General features: G+C 40.1%; 5 protein-coding genes across 5 annotated transcripts; all 5 read left to right on the top strand.

Moving 5' to 3' along the window:
* Positions 1–638: 638 nt before the first annotated feature.
* Positions 639–4,338, top strand: LOC131785792 (uncharacterized). Its single transcript, XM_059102734.2, has 2 exons — positions 639–1,400; positions 2,641–4,338. Exons 1-2 carry the CDS (start codon positions 728–730, stop codon positions 3,741–3,743), a joined length of 1,776 nt encoding a protein of 591 aa, XP_058958717.2. The 5' UTR covers positions 639–727; the 3' UTR covers positions 3,744–4,338.
* A 1,296-nt stretch (positions 4,339–5,634) lies between these two features.
* LOC131785796 (ubiquitin-like modifier-activating enzyme 5) lies at positions 5,635–7,038 on the top strand. The gene has a single exon (XM_059102740.2). The coding sequence runs from the start codon at positions 5,679–5,681 to the stop codon at positions 6,966–6,968; it is 1,290 nt and encodes a 429-aa protein (XP_058958723.2). The 5' UTR covers positions 5,635–5,678; the 3' UTR covers positions 6,969–7,038.
* Positions 7,039–9,178: 2,140 nt separating this feature from the next.
* LOC131785783 (uncharacterized) lies at positions 9,179–12,885 on the top strand. The gene has a single exon (XM_059102725.2). The coding sequence runs from the start codon at positions 9,536–9,538 to the stop codon at positions 11,804–11,806; it is 2,271 nt and encodes a 756-aa protein (XP_058958708.2). The 5' UTR covers positions 9,179–9,535; the 3' UTR covers positions 11,807–12,885.
* Positions 12,886–15,225: 2,340 nt separating this feature from the next.
* On the top strand, positions 15,226–17,277 carry LOC131785799 (uncharacterized). Its single transcript, XM_059102743.2, has one exon. It carries the CDS (start codon positions 15,347–15,349, stop codon positions 16,697–16,699), a length of 1,353 nt encoding a protein of 450 aa, XP_058958726.2. The 5' UTR covers positions 15,226–15,346; the 3' UTR covers positions 16,700–17,277.
* A 475-nt stretch (positions 17,278–17,752) lies between these two features.
* LOC131785791 (uncharacterized) lies at positions 17,753–20,773 on the top strand. The gene has a single exon (XM_059102733.2). The coding sequence runs from the start codon at positions 17,914–17,916 to the stop codon at positions 19,069–19,071; it is 1,158 nt and encodes a 385-aa protein (XP_058958716.2). The 5' UTR covers positions 17,753–17,913; the 3' UTR covers positions 19,072–20,773.
* The last annotated feature ends 280 nt before the right edge of the window (positions 20,774–21,053 follow it).

Below are 21,053 nucleotides of genomic sequence, written 5' to 3'. Positions count from 1 at the left end.
GATACGAATAACCAAACTGGTTTCTTAGAAATCATAGTCATTCCATTCAGTGACACTCAGAATATGGTTAGCTAGGGGATAGTTGCCTTTTTTTGTTCTTTCCAAGATTTGAAGGTATTTAGAATAAAATGGAAAGCACCGCACAAATGTATCCACTTATTAAGATATTCAGAGAGTAGAATCTGAGTTAGTGATGTATGCCGACACGTATTATTTTAATCTTATTATTTCAACAACTTCCTGTACGCTGGAGGTCATAGTTCTGCTCGACATAACGGCTAGAGTTTAATAGCTTTCTGAGAAATCATTAACAAACAAATATTGCCTTTCATAGTTTTGAATTATTAAAACCATTTGCTGTGAAGCATCGTAGTTTTTAAAAGTTTTCAGATACATCACAGCCACAGAAGATTTAGTCAGAGCTCCCCGAATAAATTCAGTGAAAAAGACAAAGATGCTTTAAAAGGCAGAGTTGAATTTGTTTCTATGCAAAAAGACAAAAATAGGTCTCGATACGCTCTAGATCCATGAGTGAATAAATTAAGCAATTCCGGGAAACCATAATTATTCACGTTGGAAAAACAACCATTATGTTGACTCGTGAACACATTGCTTTATTTTCGCTGTTTTCGAAAACAGGGTGTTCTTTCTTCCTTTGAAGAAAACCAAATCAGCTTCAACTTAGCCACTTTCATAAATCATTTGTGGTTTCTAATTTTGCCGCTTGATGTCGAGTCAAGGAGAATTCCGTGTGGCTATTTATGCCAGTGAATACAAGCAAATTTGCGCTTGGGTCTTAAAAGAGCGAAGTTTAGAAACCGGCGGAGATCTGTTCGGGCTTTGGAACAATGATCACACTGCAGTGATCCAGCTCGTTTTGGGGCCTGGCAAACATTGTCAAAGGACTTCGGGTTCGTTTTACCAAGATGTGAGGTACTTGGAGAAGGTTGGCTCCCATTTGACTAGCAAGGAAGGGCTCTGTCACATTGGTGAGTGGCATTCTCATCACACAATCGGTCTTAAACGACCAAGTGGCGGAGATGAACGAACGGTTTGGACAAACATGCCTAAATATGGGCTGAGTCGCTTTCTACTGTTCATTGCAAACATTGAAAACCGAAATTTATCCGCCAGCACAGGATGCTTCCTGTTCGAATTCGAGAAGAATACCAATAAGAGGAAGCCGGTTCGGCAGGGAAAATTCGTTTTATTGCAAAATGAAAGCCCCTTCCGTTCAAGGTGTCTTGAGGTTTTAGCGGGAGATGCAGAGTGCCTGAACCAGAAGGAAAAAGTGGGTTTACTGGAATTGTCTAAGAAGGCTATCTCCGTGCCCAAAGAGCGGCCTGTAGTTACACAAAGGCAGCCATTTGATGAAGAACGGGGCGGTGGCAATGAAGATGGTAGGCTGTCAATTCTTTATGAAATAAGAAGGCGCTGGCCTTTTCAATTCCGCTGTGTATTGCTGTAAAACAAAACACAGATTGCTTTTCATAGTGGTGATAAAAATCGAACGCTTTTCCTGTTGTTTTTTTCTTATTTATTGAGAAAGCAGGTTTTTTGGATCAGTTAAATTACTTAGATTCAACAAAAAATTCAACTAAAATCCAGCATAAACATGCAACGACATTGCAGGGGGACTTACAAATGGAAGACGTTTAGCATAATTCTTAACTCATTGGTTAAGCGAATGAACAGGAACTGAAGAAAGAGAAGAGCTGTTAATGCGACATTATGGATATAATTGCAGATGTGTTATTCAAAACCAATCATAATCATAGATTTTGCAAGTCGCAGCTAGTTCAGTTCAGTGTTAATTGTTAGTTAAAGAAACATTGAATTTAGCGAATTAACGCTTATTATACTTGATATTCTGAATATCAAGTTAAGAATGCCTTTACAGCTTCCGAGACTTGCACCTAAGGTAGTTAAGCAAAAGATTCTTGATACCATGAATCAACTTTGCTTGAATAGAAAGTAGCATTTTGCGAGTCAATATTGTTGCAAATGATAAGTTTATTTTTAACTGAGGTAATAAATTTCAAGAAGATGAAGAAGGTTAATTTATAGCACATTTTCCATTCAGTTCTGAGCAAAGTACATTTATCATGCCTAGTGCAAATTGTACAGTCGTAGAGCAAAGACTGCCATGATGATAAAGCTTATTAAAATTTGATTGAACAAGTTGATTGTTGATTGTTAGGGTGTGCGTGACGCAACTACAGAGTAACGCAATGAAGACTCAGGGCTTCCTTTGTTTCCCGGAAAGCGATCTATCATATCTAAATTTAGTAACATCAAAACATATGAAAATGAACTTTCTTCTGCACAGTTGCAGTGACGAAGAATATTTTTTAACTAAGTTAGCGTGGTTAAACAAATAAGGTAGTCATGTCATATCCTCACAAGCACTCCATGAAAGCTAGCTACATTTTTCTAAGAGACCACTGAGATTATTCGCCCCTATTCGCGGGAAACGCTAGGTTTACGCTGAGAGAAATACTAATATCTCAACGAATTCTTGTTGCCTTGTTTCGCTTCTAGGAAATGTTCTGTAGATCAGACACAATCCTACCCGAGACAGGTCTTTTTTTCTATTTCAAAAGGATCGAGTTGACCCGTTTACTTTCCTTATGTCCACAGATAAAGAATTCACGGTGGCCATTTATGTCAGCGAGTACAAGCAAATTTGTGCTTGGGTTTTCAAAAATCAAGATCTTGAGACGGGTGGAGATTTGTTCGGTCTGTGGTACGATGATTACACGGCAGTGGTCCAGTTCGTGTTGGGTCCCGGTACAAATTGTCAGAGAACTACCACCTCGTTCTTCCAAGACGTGGAGTACTTAGAGAAGGTTGGCTCTCATTTGACTGGTAAGGAAGGACTTTGCCATATTGGCGAATGGCATTCCCATCATAAAATCGGCCTCAAGCAACCGAGTAACGGAGATAAACGAACAGTGTGGACAAACATGCCTAAGTATGGGTTGAGTCGCTTTTTGTTGTTCATTGCCAATTTTGAAACACACGAGAGTACATATGACTCGGTGAGTGTCGGCTGTTTTTTATTCAAAGAGAGCAAAACCAGTCATCGAAAGTTGTTTTCAGGAAGATTTAAGCTCTTGCCAACAGAGAGCCCTTTCCGCTCTAAATGTGTACGCAACCCAAGCTTAATAGAAGGGGCAGAGGGTCTCAATGAAAATAAAGAAATAAATTCTCTGGACGAAGTTGTCACTGGTTCAAGTGAGATGAAAGAAGATGGCAAGCGACCCTTAATGGTTCGTGACGAGTCCAAAGACCTGGCTGCCAAGCAGTATCCAGCAGAAAGTCTTAATGAAAGTAACGAAATAAATTCTCTGAACAAAGTTATCACTGGCTCAAGTGAGATGCAAGAAGATGTCAAGCGACCCTTGATGGTTCGTGAAGAGTCAAAAAACCCGGCCGCCAAGCACTGCACAGCAGAGGGTCTTAATGAAAGTAACGAAATAAATTCTTCGGAAGAAGTTGTTAGTGGCTCCAGTGAGGAGCAAGAAGATGTCAAGCAACCCTTGATGGTTCGTGAAGAGTCAAAAAACCCGGCCGCCGAGCACTGCACAGTAGGAGGTCTCAATGAAAGTAGCGAAATAAATTCTCCGGAAGAAGTTGTTAGCGGCTACAGGGAGGAGCGAGATGTCAAGCAACCCTTGATGGTTCGTGACGAGTCAAAAACCCCGGCCACCAAGTGCTGCAAATGCTGCTCAGTAATGTAGATCATAGGAAAGAAGTTGATACGATGTACTGATACAGATCGAGCTGAATTTTTTCTTCAGTACAGATAGAAATTTTAAGTCAGTTTATAATAACCTGCTTAATCGTAACTCCAAGGGAAATTTAGTTAGTATGAATGGAAGCAAACAGCATGTAGCTACGTTTTGGTTTGCTCTGTTCATTGTGATACTTAGTGCTTTTCTTAATGTTCCAAAAGTTGATTTGGCCATTCACGCTTCCGGATAAAAAGTTCCTGTTTGAATATTCAAACAGATGAAATCTGTGACCTGGCCCAGACTTCGGCCGGGAATGTATATCGTCTATTGTGGCCTGTTTCAAGTTTTCAATCTCCCAAATAAAATTCGGTCGGTTCCATGATACTTAAAATAACGTGTCTCATTTCCCTCATTTACTGATTTATTCAACTGCTAAATCCTGTCTGTTTTATTTTATTTTGTTACGCTGTTTGTTTCTCTAGAACAAATACAGTTATAGACTTATTCACCTGAATCCAACAATATTCGAAAACACGTTGTCATACAGCCTAAGTACTACCATGCGAGATCAGCTGTGGTGCTCAGTGTTTTGAAGGGAATGATCGATGTATCATCATTGCATCATTGAGCTGAATAATGATGCTTCAGATCCTAATTTTGCGGTCGTTTATGCCTGCGTCGTGAGAATGATAGGGAACAATGACTCTCTTTTGGATAGAGATTTCACTTTAAGTTTCGTCTTACCTAACCTGCTCCTCCTTCCCTACTCTTTTTACCGAATGGGGTTTTTGAGTGATCGAAGATGATAGATATCATAAGTTCCTCTGCGGTTAAACAAAACCCTTTCCCTCGCAAACTCTCGTGCGAACTTAAAGCTCGCAGGTCTAATCAGAGGCGAGATTGGAGACCCGCAAAAGTATTCCTCAACGCTGCCCAAGAGAGCGAGCCAAGTATACTCCCAATGAAAAAGGGGGAAAGAAGCGAGGAGATGGGATACTTGCCTCCGACCGTTGTAATTCGGGTCAGATTCCCTGCTCTCTTAAATTCTTACTTAAAATTCCATCGGGCAATCCTGTCATCCGTAAAGACCTTGAGGAAACACTTCTTTTACTAAGTTTCCACCTTTTGGAACCTAAGCTATAAAAAGAGTTTTGTGCAATCTAAAGTTTTGAGTTAAAAGGATGGTTAAGCAAATTAATAAATTTCTATTTTTGTCATATGAGCCTGTAACGCTCCTGAATTACCGATGTCTCGGGTTAATAAAATTGAAAATTTTTATCTTGTTGCTCTTAATATTACATCAATGAAACAGATTTTTCCTTTTTGTGTTTTTGTGTTTTTGTGTTTTTTTTTAATAGATGCTTTCAATTTTTAATGATTCTCATTACTACATGCGTCCTCTCGTACTTTCTGCGTGACAAACACCTCAACTTGACATGCTTGGTTCGTGTAGGGAGGATTCCCGGAAATTAAGGAAGATGTTTCATAACTCGAAACTTCTGTAGCATGACACTACAATTTCCTATAAATATGCCGAATATTTGTCGCTAAAATAAACAACAGTATATGTTTTTCAAGACTAACGCAAAATGTTGTTGCAGTTTTGCGTTGAGGACTTCAGGCTGAGCAAGATAGCGAGTGGCATGTCGAAAAAAAAATGACTGCAATCGTATAAATTTTTTTTCACAAAGTAATGTTGCGAGGCTGTTTCCAAGAAGACTTGTGCGTGAAACAAAAGCGGGGCCAGATAAAAAGAGTTTTGAAACTAGATTTGTTCTGTTGTTTATTGAATTCCGAGAAAAAGCAAGCCTCACACGAAATTGATCAACCAATCAAAGCATAGTTGAATTTCCCAGAAATGATAAATATCAACTTATACATTTCAATTTCAGTAAACTGTTGTAGTTTTGGTTTTGTCAGGAGGAACAAGACTTACATACGATGAGCGACAAAGACGATCAGCGCAAAGTAGTCTGCTTTTTGCAGCCTAATTTTACCGATCTTCTTAGAGATAAAGAAGCTGTTAAAAAGCGGTTTTCCGTGACAGTATTTGACGATTGTGACACAATCCATGTCCGCGTGGAAAGTAACAATAAAGATGAACCAGAAAAGCGAGTCGCCTTCAAGATCTTTCGAGAATTACCTTCGGGTGAAGAGGTTCAGAAAATTGCTTCTGATCTAGTTTCCACTCTTCCTGCGCTCGAAGAACCACAGATTGCAATCCTGGTATCTGAAGATGACCATGTCAGAGCTTGTGTGAGACCAAAGTCAACTGATCCTTTGGAGCAGGCGGCTGTTTTGCGGCAACCGCGGAAATCGCAACTCTATTCACGAAGCCGTGGCATATTAGAGTCGAAATTATTGGAGGAACGAAAAGTTGCAGTGGTTGGTCTTGGAAGTGGTGGCTCCCACGTGGCAATAGAACTTGCTAAAGCTGGAGTTGGAAAGTTTGTCCTCGTCGATTATGATCGAATTGAGCTGCATAACATCATTCGCCATGTTTGCGGATTGAGCGATCTTGGACGTCTGAAGACCAATGTCATGCGAGACCATATCTTGGACAAGAATCCATTTGCAGAGGTAGAAATACACAACACCAACATCAACAGCCTAGAAGAAGCCAGAGAAATTCTGAAAGGATGCGATGTTATTATCGCCGCGACCGACAACATAAGAAGCAGGCTCAACATCAATACGCTATCAATTGAGCTTGGTATCACGACTCTCTACGGAAAATGTGCTGTCAGAGCTGCTGGAGGAGAAGTGTTGAGAGTGAGACCAAAGGCTGGCCCGTGCTTCTCGTGCATCTATGCTGATGCCGCGATGGAAGCCTCCGCAGAGGAGATGTCCTCATTCCGTCAAGCCCGCGAAGCCAATCCTCCTTACATTGGAGACGACGAAGTGAAAGCCACGATTCAAGTTGGGCTGTCTTCTGACATCATTCCAGTCGCTAACATGCTGGTGAAGCTGGCCTTAGTGGAACTGTGCCGGGGTAAGGATAGTGCACTGGCCACATTGGAGAAGGATTTAGAAGCTCCCTATTACATGTGGGCAAACCGCAGAGAGCAGCAGTACGCTGGATACCCGCCCGAAGGTTTTCACCGGTTTGATCAGCCTGGAATTCTGAGATGGTATCCCATGACGAGCGAGAGAAAACCCGATTGCAAGACATGCCAAGATATGGGAGCTAGTGCAGAAAATGTCGACTTTTTCTCGTCTTCAGACAGATAATTGACTTATACGTTAGATCTATAAGAACAATTTGTTACAATGAAAGAATGATTAAACTATGTTCACTGTTTGTCATTGGTTTGGTTTTTTAGTTAATTTAGCGTCTTCAAAATTGCCATCGAGCTTAAATTACCTGTTATAATTCGTCTGCCAAAACGGAAGATATCACCGGCTACTCTCAGAGTTATTGATGGTCTCTGCACAATAGGAAAACTTCTTCTTTAGTATAGAAACTAGATTGCTTTTAAATCACTGTTAGCTAAAAGTTATATTCGATAAAATATCTATGTTGTATCTAGAAGGTGCTCGTGATAGCTTCAATTTCTGCATTGTCGCTATATTTATCCAACTTTCGCGTGATTTATTTAAACAAGTAGATATACCTTTTTACACAGTTTCCGAGAAAGGCTAAAAGTCCCTCACTAACCGTATGAGGCTTTTTCTGAGAAATAGGGATTAAAGTGATTGAATGAAGTAAGCGCTCAGTGCACTGCAGCCGATGAATATATCCGATACAGTGCTTCGGTTTCTTTGATTCGAACGGAAGCATATTTCAAGCACACATTTCATTACTACCGAAGAAAGTTCCAGTTCAACTTACTCTATACACGACAACACTGTTTTGAAATGTGAAACTTTCCTTAAAATGAAGTTTACCTTCTGGAATATTTGATTCAGGTAAAGGAAGTAAAACGTGTATAGCAGGTTTATAACATTTATTGATACAATATATCTCCACAACGTTACTAAACAACAACTGACATCAAATACTTGAACGAACTCGTTTGATACAGTTCAATCAGTCTATACTGCTTTGCATGAAGCAAGAATTACGTGAAAGAAGTCTGTCCTTTAGAATGAAGTACCTTTACAATGAAACCAAAATTCGAAGCAAATGTCGCGTCAACCATTATTGACCAGACCAGAAATTGTTCCAAAGATGCTCTTTCCTTCTTCGTTGTCATAGTTCAAGAACACAAAACATAGTCTTTGATGATTCTTTGTCGCAAGTGGAAGGCGTATACAGTGTAGTTAAAGAAGCCTCCAGATCCACTCTTGTTCATGTCCAGCATAACCGTGCGATCGGAGTTTTGGGCTTCTTGTTGCGACTTTACCATCAATTTTCCGGTAGCAGGGTCGAAAACCAGCGCCTCAGAGCCGCTTCCTCTGTTCTCAAGGTGCTGCTGAATGCGTTGAGGATTTGACGACATTTTCGAGATCAGCTTTCGGTAAGTTTTTCGTTTCTCCGCGTAGACGATAATGGTTGCTGTCGCTTTGCGATAATACAGCGTCGCTCACTTTCGGTTTCACGAAATGACGTCATGTCTATATTTTTCTTAGAAAGGACTTTGTAGGCATGTTGCGTGACTAAAGTTCTCCAAACCCATTGTCGATGTAAAATAATATTTTGCATAGCAAAGCGAAGTCAATTGTTCCGCAAGGGCTTTACCCCTTTGGCAATTACATATCTATTAAATGTTATATAATATATTTCCTTGATAAAAATTTCCTTAGTAGCTGTAAGCTGTCAGAATCGTAACGCAATGGACCAAACAGAGAAAAAGAACGAACAGGATGCAAGAGAATTCGACTTTAGGTTTGTAATCAAGAAAGACGAAGAAATGAAAGGGGAGAATGGCGTGACAAATGTAGTGAAATCAGAAGTTGTGGCTAGCCGTCTTAAAGTTATCGCTAAAGGAGGAGATGTTGGAAAGAAAGAAAAGCTGGTGTTTGATCTGCAGACTGGAACACTGACCGTGGAAAGTGAGCCAGACTCATCAGGGGACAGACAGGTCATAGAAGGCATGGCTTCCAGTGGATGGTTTGCTTGGGAGAGTCGTTCTTTTTAAATAATTTGATCACATAAAAACTTTTATAGGCAAAGAATTGCATGATTCATTACAAGAGACACATAAAGGACCCCACGTAGATGGAAATGTATGCCATGTGAAGGCTATAATACATATGCAATTTTGAATTTTTGTTATTTGCATATCAGGCGATGACTGACATTATATTTTCTGTCAGTGAAAGATTCTCCGAATGTTTGGCAGCTGTCGCACAAAACAGAGACATCACTGTTGTAAACTTCAAAAACAATTCCCAGAAAACGTGATAAATAAAATTATATTCCTTGCAGTGAAATTTTTTTTCCGAGAAACTCATTGTTAGCTGTCACGCAAAAGGAAGATATCATTGTTGTAAACGTAAAAAACATTTCCCGGAAAACGCGGAACACTTAAGAATAACAATGATGGTGTTATAAGCATCGTTGGTCGAAACTGAGGTAACAATCGAAAATGAAATTTTTGTTTTATTGTTAACATGCCCGAGATCGAAAGTAACGTCTCTAGGTCGCAATTGCTTTTAAACTTCTTTAAAGATTCTCGATTGAACATAAATGACCTTGAACGACATTGAAACCAAAATATACCCTTTTCTCGGAAGAGCTTCGGTCATTTGATAAATGCGCGTATATCATTTGTTAACAAAAGTCAGAAAAGCGTTGCTTGAAAGTGATTTAGACGCAGTAATAGTCGATGGATTCATGTTCGAAGTAAGCAGCAATGGCAGCTGATGATAAAACAAACCCAAGAGTTTACCTCTTTAAAGACGATTATGATATGATTCAAGAGCTTGTTCGCTTTCACCCCACGAGAAACACAGGCGGAGATCTGTTTGGTCTGTGGACAAACGACGGTGAACCTGTTCTTCACATAGTTACTGGCCAGGGAATAGAAACTGTCAGTTCGCCTCAGCAAGTGTTCTCGTCAAATAACACTTCCTTCGACTCGAGAATCGAGGATCTTGGCGACGAACTGTATCGTAAGTTCCACTTGATTCGTTTAGGAAAATGGCAATATATGCCTCGTTCAGAACAAACTGAAATTGCGACGGTTGGCCAAAAAAGGCTCCCTGAAAAGGCCGGAATGGAGGATTTTCTACTCATACTGGCAAGTTATGATGGTCAGTCATCAAAAGTGGAACTAAATCCGTATTTTCTATCGCAATTTTCAACAACAAAGAGAGGAGAAATGGCAGATGCACTTCCTAGACGTAGTATATTCAGAGAAGATGACGACATAGCAAATATTGTTAACTCCCTCATCGAAAGAGGCAGTTTTCGGGAAGACGACGTTAACAGAGAAGGCTTAGCTACAAAACAGCGAGTAGGAGGGAACGGAAAGGAAACGGAAGCCCTTAACCAAAGAGAAAGTCATGGAAATCAAACATCAGACAAAATCCATCAAGAGAGACAATCATGTTCTGACTTGGCAATCCCTGACTTTTACAGATTTGAGACGGGCTCTGCATGCAACCCGCGTGAATTAAAGGTATACCTTTTCGAAGAAGACTATGAGATGATGAAAGAACTTGTTCTCCGTTACCCTAACGTTGAGACCGGCGGAGATCTGTTTGGTCTGTGGACAAACGACGGTGAACCTGTTCTTCACATAGTTACTGGCCAGGGAATAGAAACTGTCAGTTCGCCTCAACAAGTGTTGTCATCAAATAACGCTTCCCTTGACTCGAGAATTAAGGATCTTGGCGACGAACTGTATCGTAAGTTCCACTTGATTCGTTTAGGAAAATGGCAATATATGCCTCGTTCAGGGCAAACTGAAATTGCGACGGTTGGCCAAAAAAGGCTCCCTGAAAAGGCCGGAATGGAGGATTTTCTACTCATACTGGCAAGTTATGATGGTCAGTCATCAAAAGTGGAACTAAATCCGTATTTTCTATCGCAATTTTCAACAACAAAGAGAGGAGAAATGGCAGATGCACTTCCTAGACGTAGTATATTCAGAGAAGATGACGACATAGCAAATATTGTTGACTCCCTCAACGAAAGAGGCAGTTTTCGGGAAGACGACGTTAACAGAGCAGACTTAGCTACAAAACAGCGAGTAGGAGGGAATGGAAAGGAAACGGAAGCCCTTAACCAAAGAGAAAGTCATGGAAATCAAACATCAGACAAAATCCATCAAGAGAGACAATCATGTTCTGACTTGGCAATCCCTGACTTTTACAGATTCGAGACGGGCTTTGCATGCAACCCGCGTGAATTAAAGGTATACCTTTTCGAAGAAGACTACGAGATGATGAAAGACCTGGTTCTCCGTTACCCTAACGTTGAGACCGGCGGAGATCTTTTTGGTCTGTGGACATCTGATGGCGATGCAGTGCTTCATATGGTACTAGGCCCTGGTGAGAACTGCAAGAGGACGGTAACTTCATTCTATCAAGATATTCCTTACCTCCAGGAAAAAGGGGAGTTGCTTACTACAAAGTACATGCTGTGTCACATTGGGGAATGGCACTCACATCACCAACTGCACCTTTACGAGCCAAGTCATGGCGACTCGTCCACTGTCATCAGACATTATCCCCACGGGACATGTGGCTTTCTTCTGATCATTGCTAATATTTTGACAGACGATGTTCGTCTGTCGCCTTACCTTTACACAGCAAGATCACAATATGATTCTTATCAAGAAGGAAAACTAGTTCTCTTACATTCTCAGAATGCCTTCAAAAGGGATGCAGAAATTGCTCAAACAATAAGCAGAGGACGAGAAAAACGGTCACATTTCCAAAGTGGCATGACCCAGTATTCCCATCACAGTCGCTTACCTCCGATACCAAGGACTTCCTCTCAATTCAACGCTTCAATAATAAGCAAAGGAAGAGGACAATATTCAAACTTCCAAAGAGGTATGGCCCAGAATCCCCCACATCATGGCTTTCCTCAGATAACAGAGACTTCCTCTCAATTCACTGAATCACGCAGGGAATCAAACAATGACATTAACGATGAACCGATGGATCAAAGTTAAACTTGACTGAACACTACCTCTGTGAAACTAAAAATAATGATTTCACTTGCAACTCTAAAGAAGGACTGCGCTGAGTTGCCCAAAAAATTTGAGTTCGGCGTTGTGTTTTCTATCAACAAAACAACTTAGAGATTTTGTTTTTTAGCAGAATTTTCGCTTTACATTGGTCATCATGGACCTTCGACTTCATATAGCATTTCCGAATGATGATATCTCAATTTTTTTTTGCACAAGTTTTAAAAAAGGGTCATTATTAGAGATACGGTCGAACCTGTATTTAGCGGCAACGTATTGAGCGGTCACCTTGTGTTAAGCGGTCAGTTGTCAAAAACCCGGAATTTTTTCCCGTTAGGTACTTTAATTTTCACCTCTATTTAGCGGTCAACCTTATTAGGCGGTCGTGGTCACCCTTGACCAAGAGAATATCAACATTTGATATTTGATATTCTCATTTGATATCTCATTTGATATTCTCTTGCCATTGACTGAGTCCCAACGGCCTGTTTGTATTGCCCTCCACCTGTATTGAACGGTCACTTAGAGCGGATCCACTCAGAAAAACTAAGAATAATCTCTCAAGTAAAATTCATCCTATGGTTGTCTCACGGAATCAATACTAGTACTTTGAGTTCACAGTTCCTCAACGCATTGCAGATTATTTTTTTCTTCTTAATCTTTAGACTGTTAGGACAAATATCACGCAAATCATTTGCTGGTGAACCTGTATCAAGCGGTCAACCTGTTTTAAACGGTCACCACGCAATTCCCGATGAGTGACCGCGCTTAATACAGGTTCGACTGTAGAGAGAAATATAATTTATTCAACCGCCACTCTCTGATGAGGTTGTGATTTCCCAGCAGCTTTTTTTACTTGTAATGGATAATGGTTAACTTTGATAGACCACAAGCTACCCATCAAGGGTATAATGCTTTCGAAATATTGGAACAATGCAAAGTCGTCAGAGGAGGCTCCATGCACTCTTCCCCCCCCCCCCCTTCTTTTATCTTAACATGGTGTCACCAGGCCATAATTAAGTCTCTGTCAGATAGAATAAAGCAGTAGATTTATTGTTGTTTAATCGTGTTTTTGTTCCATTCTACCGGATCATCCAACAAATGAAAGCTATTCTGTAAAGGAACAATCACAACCACATCGTGTACAAATTAAATCCCTTCCCATAGCCGCTGGTATCCAGGAACAATTTTTCAGGAAGGGAAACGGAGCAGGACGGGTAATATAAAAGCGTTTGATTCTGGCACGCAAATAATTAAGGAAGCTGTTTCTTAGGTTCAGAAATATAGAGAATCGTTATGAGTTGAAAGGTATGAATAATTTTTTTTAATATTGACTAACTCAGGAGGATTATGAGAACGTTGGAAGGTGATTGTATGGATTTTTTCTCCCAATGGTACCTCAGTACCCTGCTACAATTAATAAACAATCATAACCGGATCACGGAATCGTGTGTTATTAGAATTGACCAAGGTCGCGAACTATTAAAACAACAACAACAACCAATCAATGTCTCGCAAAATCACGATTGATGCGTTGTTTAGAGGAAAACTATTTCTGGACATGTCTTACAGCAATATTTTGAAAGCAGTACGTAATTTCTACGACCAATAATTAAGCTAAAGCTATCCTTCATTTCTCAGGAAAAGTGAATAATTCGTAAACTCGACCGTCTGTCAATAGACTATTAATTCACAGCAAATCATTTCTTCAATGTGACATACATTGAAAATATTTCAGTTATATGCTACTCCCTAATCGTTTCCGGGAAATACAGCTTTTGGCCGTTGAATATAAGTTTTAAGACATTTGAAAATGAGGGGAAAATGAGGGGAAAAATTAAAGCACCTGAGTAAGGAACTACAATTGATGCCCATCGTTCTAGGTGGCAAAATTTTAGAACAGACCCACAGTTCTGAATAGTTAACAACAAAGCTAGCACTACACACAGAAAAAAAAACAAGTTCTTGAGCGGTGTCTACTCGGGTATTTTAAAAATACTCTTAAAAGCAGTACGTAAATTGTGTCCTTTGTCACATTCTCTGTCACATGCGCTGCCTCTGTGCCCTATGAAGCAGTAAACATTGAGCTCCTCGCCAAATGTTAAGATATCAAGGGCGCACAAAATCTGTATCATTCAATTGAGACCTGTGTAGTGTAGAAGGAAATCCAATGGAAGAATCCACCAGACCCAGGCTTGTAAATCCCGGTAAAAACATTCCTATCATTTCGCGTCCTAGCCTCTGCCGTCATGACAACTTTTAACTTCCCTGCATCACCATTATAACTTCATAGTCAGTAAAGTTTTCGGGATTCGCAAAGTAAACTGCGAGAGTGGGTACTTGAGATGCCATCCTGCAAGTTTAGGTCTAGACTGATCGAGCTTCCCTGATGGCCAGTGGCTGATACACTATAGAACTGTAAACAACGTTAAGTCCTTGTTAGAAGACATCCATGGCGTGACTTCGACGAGAAATCTCTCTCTGATTGGATTACTTTTTAAAATGTTGACGTCACCCAACCTCTTTCTCAGAAATGCAGGAAGGTCAGACCTCACATACAAGTCTCATTAAAATGCTCTTTCCAAAGGAAGCAAAATAAGAAAACAAAATAAGCTGGGGACCAAAAGACAAACTATTTGGAAGATTTGCTCATGAACGCAAAGAATACCTAGGCATATTTGTTTCTTTTTTTTTTCCAAAGCTGTCACTCAGAAAGGGTAAGCTTAACTGAAATTAAATTCATAAACATTGTTCAGTTTCAGACAATTTAGATTTACAGATTTGTTCTGTCCAATATACCAAATGATGCGTAATTCGAAACGTCTCAATGGCTCGATAGTGTCTATCAGAGAAGGTCATTTAATAATCAAGTCGGAAAAACAGCTGCGAAGAAGACAAAACTACCTACACCATGAAAGCCTCACCGCAATAACGGAATATTTAACTTTAAATCTAAATTCCTAAGCCTTCATCTGTGACCTTTAATGGCTAAATCTGTTAATTCAGTACGACTAACGATTTTTAAAACCCGTACCTTGCTTTGGATAAATGCTGACTCACTAAAAGGACTTTCCTTCTCCTTTCAACCCAGATATTACAAACAGACTATATCGACCTTTCAATGAAAATCGGGCCGCGGTAAGTTGTTAGACATGCAAGAGTTGAATGTCACGACACCGATTGAAATAGATGTATGACTATTGTGACAAAGGAAGTCGTTGATCCTTTCAGTCAACTGGTTTTATAAACAACCAATGACATTTCGACTTCGAAACGAGTTTCGAAAAACAGAATTCTTAATGACTCTCGCAGTTACAAACGAAATTTGAGTTGTGAAAGATTTACTGACGAATTTTTGAATGAAAATTAATTGAAATGCAGTTAGCATCCGAAATTCCCAGAAATCAACTGACACGTTGCGCATGAGTGAAGAGCTTGCTTGCTAAACAGATATCTTGCTGTAAACAAAGCTTTCCGGCGTTCTATCCGACTCCGTGTTTCAGTCTTTTCCTTCATTTAACAGGTATGGCTGCTTCTAACGAGAAGCTTTACATTTTCCAGAGGGAAGATGCTTTCATTAAGAAGCTTATTCTTGACAATAACAAGCGAGAGGTCAGTGGAAATCTGTTTGGTTTGTGGACTACCGATGGCGAACCTGTGATCCACATCGTTTCAATAGAGCATTCCTGCGAAGTTGAAAAGGATCCTTCGCTTTCGCATATCGGTTATTGGTATTATGGCGATTCTTCAAAGTGTTTTAGCTCAGGAAGGAGTGAGAAAGACGTCGCAAATTGCAGCCATAGGACAGAGGGAAGATTTCTTCAAATGAAAATTATAATCGACCGTTCAGGACAAGAAGTCACGCTTGAGCCATATATCGTCAACTCACAGAGAGGTCGTCCAAGAGGCCTTGACGTTGAAGTTCTGAAAACTGAAAACCTATTTAGGACCATCAATACACGCAGTCGTTTGGAGGGCAGTTTTGAGAGGGAAGAAGACATGGAAGGGTCTCCCTCCGGAGATTACCCAGGCTCTACATACCCCCAAAAAGATCACGATGGAGAAAAGTATCACCCAAGTGGAGCTGTTCCAAGGCATTTGGATGTAGGAGAAGAGAGGCTTCGAAGCAATGATGAATATCTATCAGGTACACAGCTGAGAAGCACGTTGTTTTCTTCTGGCTACCAGCGGTTCCCATCTCATGATTTCAAGGTTTTTATGTTTGAAGAAGATATCGAGAGAATGAAAAAGTATATTCGTGCATACCCTCATCTAGAGACCGGAGGAGATCTGTTTGGCTTGTGGACCTCCAATGGTGACGCAGTTATACATGTTGTTCTGGGACCAGGTAAGAACTGCAAACGTACTGGCACCTCTTTTTATCAAGATATTCCCTATCTGCAAAGAAATGGTAACCTTCTTACTCAAAACTACTTGTTGTGCCACATTGGAGAATGGCACTCCCATCATCAGCTGCGACTTTTCCAACCAAGCCAAGGGGATTCGACGACTGTGATAAGACACTACCCTCGAGGGACATACGGCTTTCTACTGATCATTGGCAACATTGAGCGATCTGATTCTGTGACATTGTCACCGTATCTTTACACTGAGAGATCCACATATAGCTTTGATAGAAAGGGGATAATAGAGCATCTCCACAATGAAAGTCCCTTCAACAAAATCGAGAGGATAAAAACAACTATGAAGGAAGGAAGACAAAATAGTGAAGTCGTGGAAAACTTACGTTATTCAGGACTCCCTAGTCCTCCGCAATCCTTCTACAACCCCCGTGGGAGAAGGTCCCGAAGTCAAACTCCTCGAAGGATGCCTAAAAAGTACTATCCACAGTCCACGGGCCCTTTACCATGGAGGTAAATCTTCAACAGCGGAGTTAATTAAAAATGCAACGATAAATATTTTCAAATGTAACACAGATCATGAGTAACATAGAGCAGAGGGACATCAAACGCGCTTTACTCCCAGCTGCCAAAGGGCAGCTATTTCAATATGCACCGAGGGAAAGAAAGTTCATTTAGCTTTCGAAAAACATATTTAGTCAAAACGCATCTTTCTTAGTTCAGTTTATTTGTCACTTTCGAAGGGACGGCGTCTTATGTAAAAGACGAAGCCTAAAGTAAACATTGATAAAATAATAGTCACAAAAAAAAGCATTTTATCTGCTGTTCGGGAATTTACCTCCCTTATATTCATGAGGAATCTTTGTACATACCGTAATTGTTAGATGTAACCATTTGATTAGATATAAGAATGATTACAACCGCAAAAAACGACAGAAGATTCGTGAATTTAATTCACAATCTATTGAGTGTTTAGTCATAGATCGAGCTAACTGAGAAAACAAAACTACTTTCATTTTCACCTTTACCATTTTCCTATCCTTAAATATTATTATTAATATCCTTGTATAAAGTCCATTATCGAAAATCATTCACTCTCAGTCATAAATACTGTTTTTTTAATTCCAATAAATGCTGGAATAAACCTTCGCAAAATGAGAACCGAAGTAATTTTATTTTTGTGGTTTTCATAGCTGTTGAGTAATCCTCAGATCTTCTGTTTAGCGCTGGCTAACGACTATGGATATCAATTTACACTCCCGCTTCCATTTCTAGTAGCAATATCGCCAAATCCTTTTTATTTAACTGATAAATACGTTCCAGCTCATCGATTTTCTCTGAAACGGCTGTTGAATATTCGCTGTGACCTGCTTGACATAAACAAAACAAATCGACATTTCTGAGAAAAGCCGGAAGAAAACTGATACTCGCAAGCCGTCACTCCGCCACAATTCACATATATATATAAGTGTAAAAAATATATAAATATATAGAAGTCAAAGAGGGGGAGTTGACACGTGTTATATAACTCATTTGAAATAACTAGTTAAAATCGTAAATACACTGAATATTCACGATTAGGTTTATTTTAAGAACAACGTTTCTTGGAAAGATTCAGGTGATTGGGGTTTCCATACATTTGTAACGCAACTAAGCTTAGTTGTGGTTATAACTTTGGTGTCGGGTAAAGATATATTTCGGCTTTAAGAACCTTGGATTAAGAGACGAAACATGGGGGCAAATCATGGAAGGCAATTTCACGTTCACATGTTCGAAGAAGACATTCAAATGATGAAAGAGCTAGTGAAGCTTCACCCGGAAAAAGAGACAGGCGGAAATCTGTTTGGTTTGTGGAATAACGACGAAGAACCAGTCTTGCACGTTGTGCTTGGTCCTGCCATTGGCTGCACTCGCACAGAGGTGTCGTTCTACCAGAGCATTCCCTATTTAGAGCGTGTTGGAAGGCTGCTCACCGAGCAGTTTCTCCTTTGTCACATCGGAGAGTGGCATTCCCACCACAAATTGCGTTTATCGGAGCCGAGCTCAGGAGATTCTTCGACCGTTATTCGGAACTTTCCGAGAGGAGCGCGTGGGTTTATCCTGATCATAGCCAATATTCTTCCATCTGGAGATGTCACACTTTCGCCTTACCTTTACAGACAAGGACAGACTACCTACGAAAAAGGATTGATCATACGACTTGGCAGTCCATGTAGCCCCTTCAGGAAAATAGATATCATAAAGGAAAATATTGAGAAAGACGAAGATAGGAGTACCACTGCTCATGAACGCAAGAGGACACCTAAAAATTGGGGATCGGAACAACCGCCTGGCAACGAAAGCTACGAGAACAAAGCATACGCTTACATGTTTGAAGAAGACAAAGAGATGATTGAGAAGAAGCTGTTACAATCTAAAGGGAATGAAATGGAGGGAGAATTGCTTGGTTTATGGACGAGTCGCGGCATGCCTGTCTTGCATCTGGTCCAAGAACCTAACAGCAAGAGCGGAACCTACAACTTGCAAACCCGAGGAAACTTGGCTCAAGATAACCCCTTAGGAAAATATATTCTTAACCCAGGAGAGTGTGAGAGACCATCTGACAAAGACTCGAGCTACATGCATCGAGAGTATCCCGACGGAGGTCTTTTAATTCTGGTTTACAAGGTAGACAATGAATCAGTTGCTATCCATCCACACCTTTATAAAAAAGGCTCCGCAGATTTTGAGTCACTTGAAATGCATTACCTGCAAGGTCGCAACGTATTTAGTCAAAGAATGAATGATAACACTGAAAAAGAAGAAAAAGAAAGCGGAATAGCGGAGTTAGAAGTCGATGATCCTAATGCTCGTGGTAGTCCAACCTTTCAACAACACAAACGTATCTAAAGAATGCAGCCATTTCAATATCGAGTGTCCCATATTTCTTTTAATTCAGCAAGACACCGGCCAAACCTGAAAATTTTTACGTAAATGAAAATATACAGCGTGAGGTCGCCTCGTTGATACTTTAAAGTAAATAATAAACAGCCTTTACTTATCTGGTCGTTGGCTCTCTGTAAGAAATTTAGTTCAACATTCAAGTGCAGAACTTGATACAACAATCTTTTTACGGTATCATTTAGTCATAGTCATACCTAACCGCTTTGTCATCTCGCTAAGGCTAGGGATGAGTGTAGAATTTCGCTTTTGAGTAATTCGTCAGGACTACCTGACCGACTGTTTTTCACTCGATTAAGAATGAAAACTGAAATAGATTATAAGAATCTATTCTTAAGACATTTCTGTCGATATCCTTCTAAGAAGAGTGACAATTATTTTCATTCCCAAGCGAAATTTAGCTTCAAGAAAGTAACAAGGACCAGCCAGACGTTTTCTCTAACAATAAATAACTCAAATTTTTTATTTTCGTACGAAAACGTAATAAACATTCTGAAGAATTCTAGGTTATATTTCTATTATATTTTGGGGAGCATAAAATAACTTAAAACATTTGTCGTATTCAAACCGTTCCTCGCCAGAATATTCTTGCAATCGCTACAGAATGGGTTTACAAATCCAAAATTGTATCAAGCTGTAGAAGCCTTAAAATGTCTATGTAGATTTTAAATAAGTTGCACTTTAAAACACAATGTTTCTAGGAATATGTCGACGCAAATACGCATGCGCAGAGATTTCCGCTTTCACATCTTGCGTGCGTTGAAACAACAAACTCGGTCTCGAAGGCGGTTAGCCTCTGTAGGATTTCAAGTATAGCACTTCTTGCTTTCGAAGATTCTTCATGGAAGGCAGAGAGAAGTTTCCACCTAGGAGGCTATCAGACTCCGGGTTTGAAAGTTCACAGCGGACGGAGGGAAGGGCAACTGCACGCCATCAGCCGGTCAATTACAGCAATCGACGCCAAGATAATTCTTCCCAAGAACGTTTCGGTAGGATCCCTTCAACACAGCAGCAGCCAGTTAACTACAACAATAGACGTCAAGACGATTCGGCGCAAGAAAAGTTAGAATTTGATAAAGACACTGGGAAACTCGTAGTTTGCAGGAATCCACAAGCACCACAAGCAGCTTCTGTTCACGAAAGTGCCGTGGCTGTTCTCGAAGTCCGAGCACCAGTTCCAGATCGACCGGTTGTAGATGCCATGGCTGCTCAAGGATTTTTCTATTTGAAGATGATGAATGTTTTTTAAACGCAGCTAGGAACTACTAGTCAGAAATCAGGGTTGCCTTCATGGTATGAAGTATCCACAGTAGCAGCAGAATTAGGCATGTGTCATGTAGACTATTAAGTGCAAAACTTAGTGCTGAGATAATTTGTCAAAAGGCAGATTGTAATTTTGTGCCCGCCTTTCAACTTACCCTGCATAAAAGCGTATTGAACCAAATTGAACGGAAACTTGATGTGCTTTGCTAGAACGTAACGCTGTGCAATGGCAAAGCGATGCTTTTTAATTTTCTGCAAAATTGTAAACAGCTCTACTCCCCAGGCTTTTTAAGTGTTGTAAAGTGTACTAGAGCATACTGATCTGAAGGATGCGCTATATAAATGCTTCATTTATTGAATTAAAGAAATTTGCTGCGAAGTTCTTGCAGATACGTCTCTTTGTTTTGAAGCACAGAACGCTAACAACAGTATCACTGACCTTTCGAATTGATAGTTCCTTCAACCACTCAACAAATGAATTTCTTAGAAATCTTTATGTAATCAATAGGACGAAGGGAGAATTTCAAGAGGAGATGAATGGAAATTTAATGCGACATACCACCCGACCTCTAAACCTCCTATACCGTAAAACTAACGCAATAGGCAAGAATAGGTCTCTTAGGCCATCAGTTTCGTGTCATTTGGCAATCATGTGATGTTCATACGAA

This window comes from Pocillopora verrucosa, chromosome 14, assembly GCF_036669915.1.
Source record: "Pocillopora verrucosa isolate sample1 chromosome 14, ASM3666991v2, whole genome shotgun sequence".
Classification (NCBI taxonomy): Eukaryota; Metazoa; Cnidaria; class Anthozoa; order Scleractinia; family Pocilloporidae; genus Pocillopora; species Pocillopora verrucosa.
Note: the sequence above shows the minus strand (reverse complement) of the source record. Positions and strands in the feature narration are given on the sequence as shown.

Bases quoted from the DNA above. Each gene is read 5' to 3' on its own strand.
- LOC131785792 (XM_059102734.2), top strand. From the start codon at position 728: ATGTCGAGTCAAGGAGAATTCCGTGTGGCTATTTATGCCAGTGAATAC. The intron at 1,401-2,640 runs GTAGGCTGTCAA...TTATGTCCACAG, and splicing joins GGGCGGTGGCAATGAAGATG to ATAAAGAATTCACGGTGGCC.
- LOC131785796 (XM_059102740.2), top strand. From the start codon at position 5,679: ATGAGCGACAAAGACGATCAGCGCAAAGTAGTCTGCTTTTTGCAGCCT.
- LOC131785783 (XM_059102725.2), top strand. From the start codon at position 9,536: ATGGCAGCTGATGATAAAACAAACCCAAGAGTTTACCTCTTTAAAGAC.
- LOC131785799 (XM_059102743.2), top strand. From the start codon at position 15,347: ATGGCTGCTTCTAACGAGAAGCTTTACATTTTCCAGAGGGAAGATGCT.
- LOC131785791 (XM_059102733.2), top strand. From the start codon at position 17,914: ATGGGGGCAAATCATGGAAGGCAATTTCACGTTCACATGTTCGAAGAA.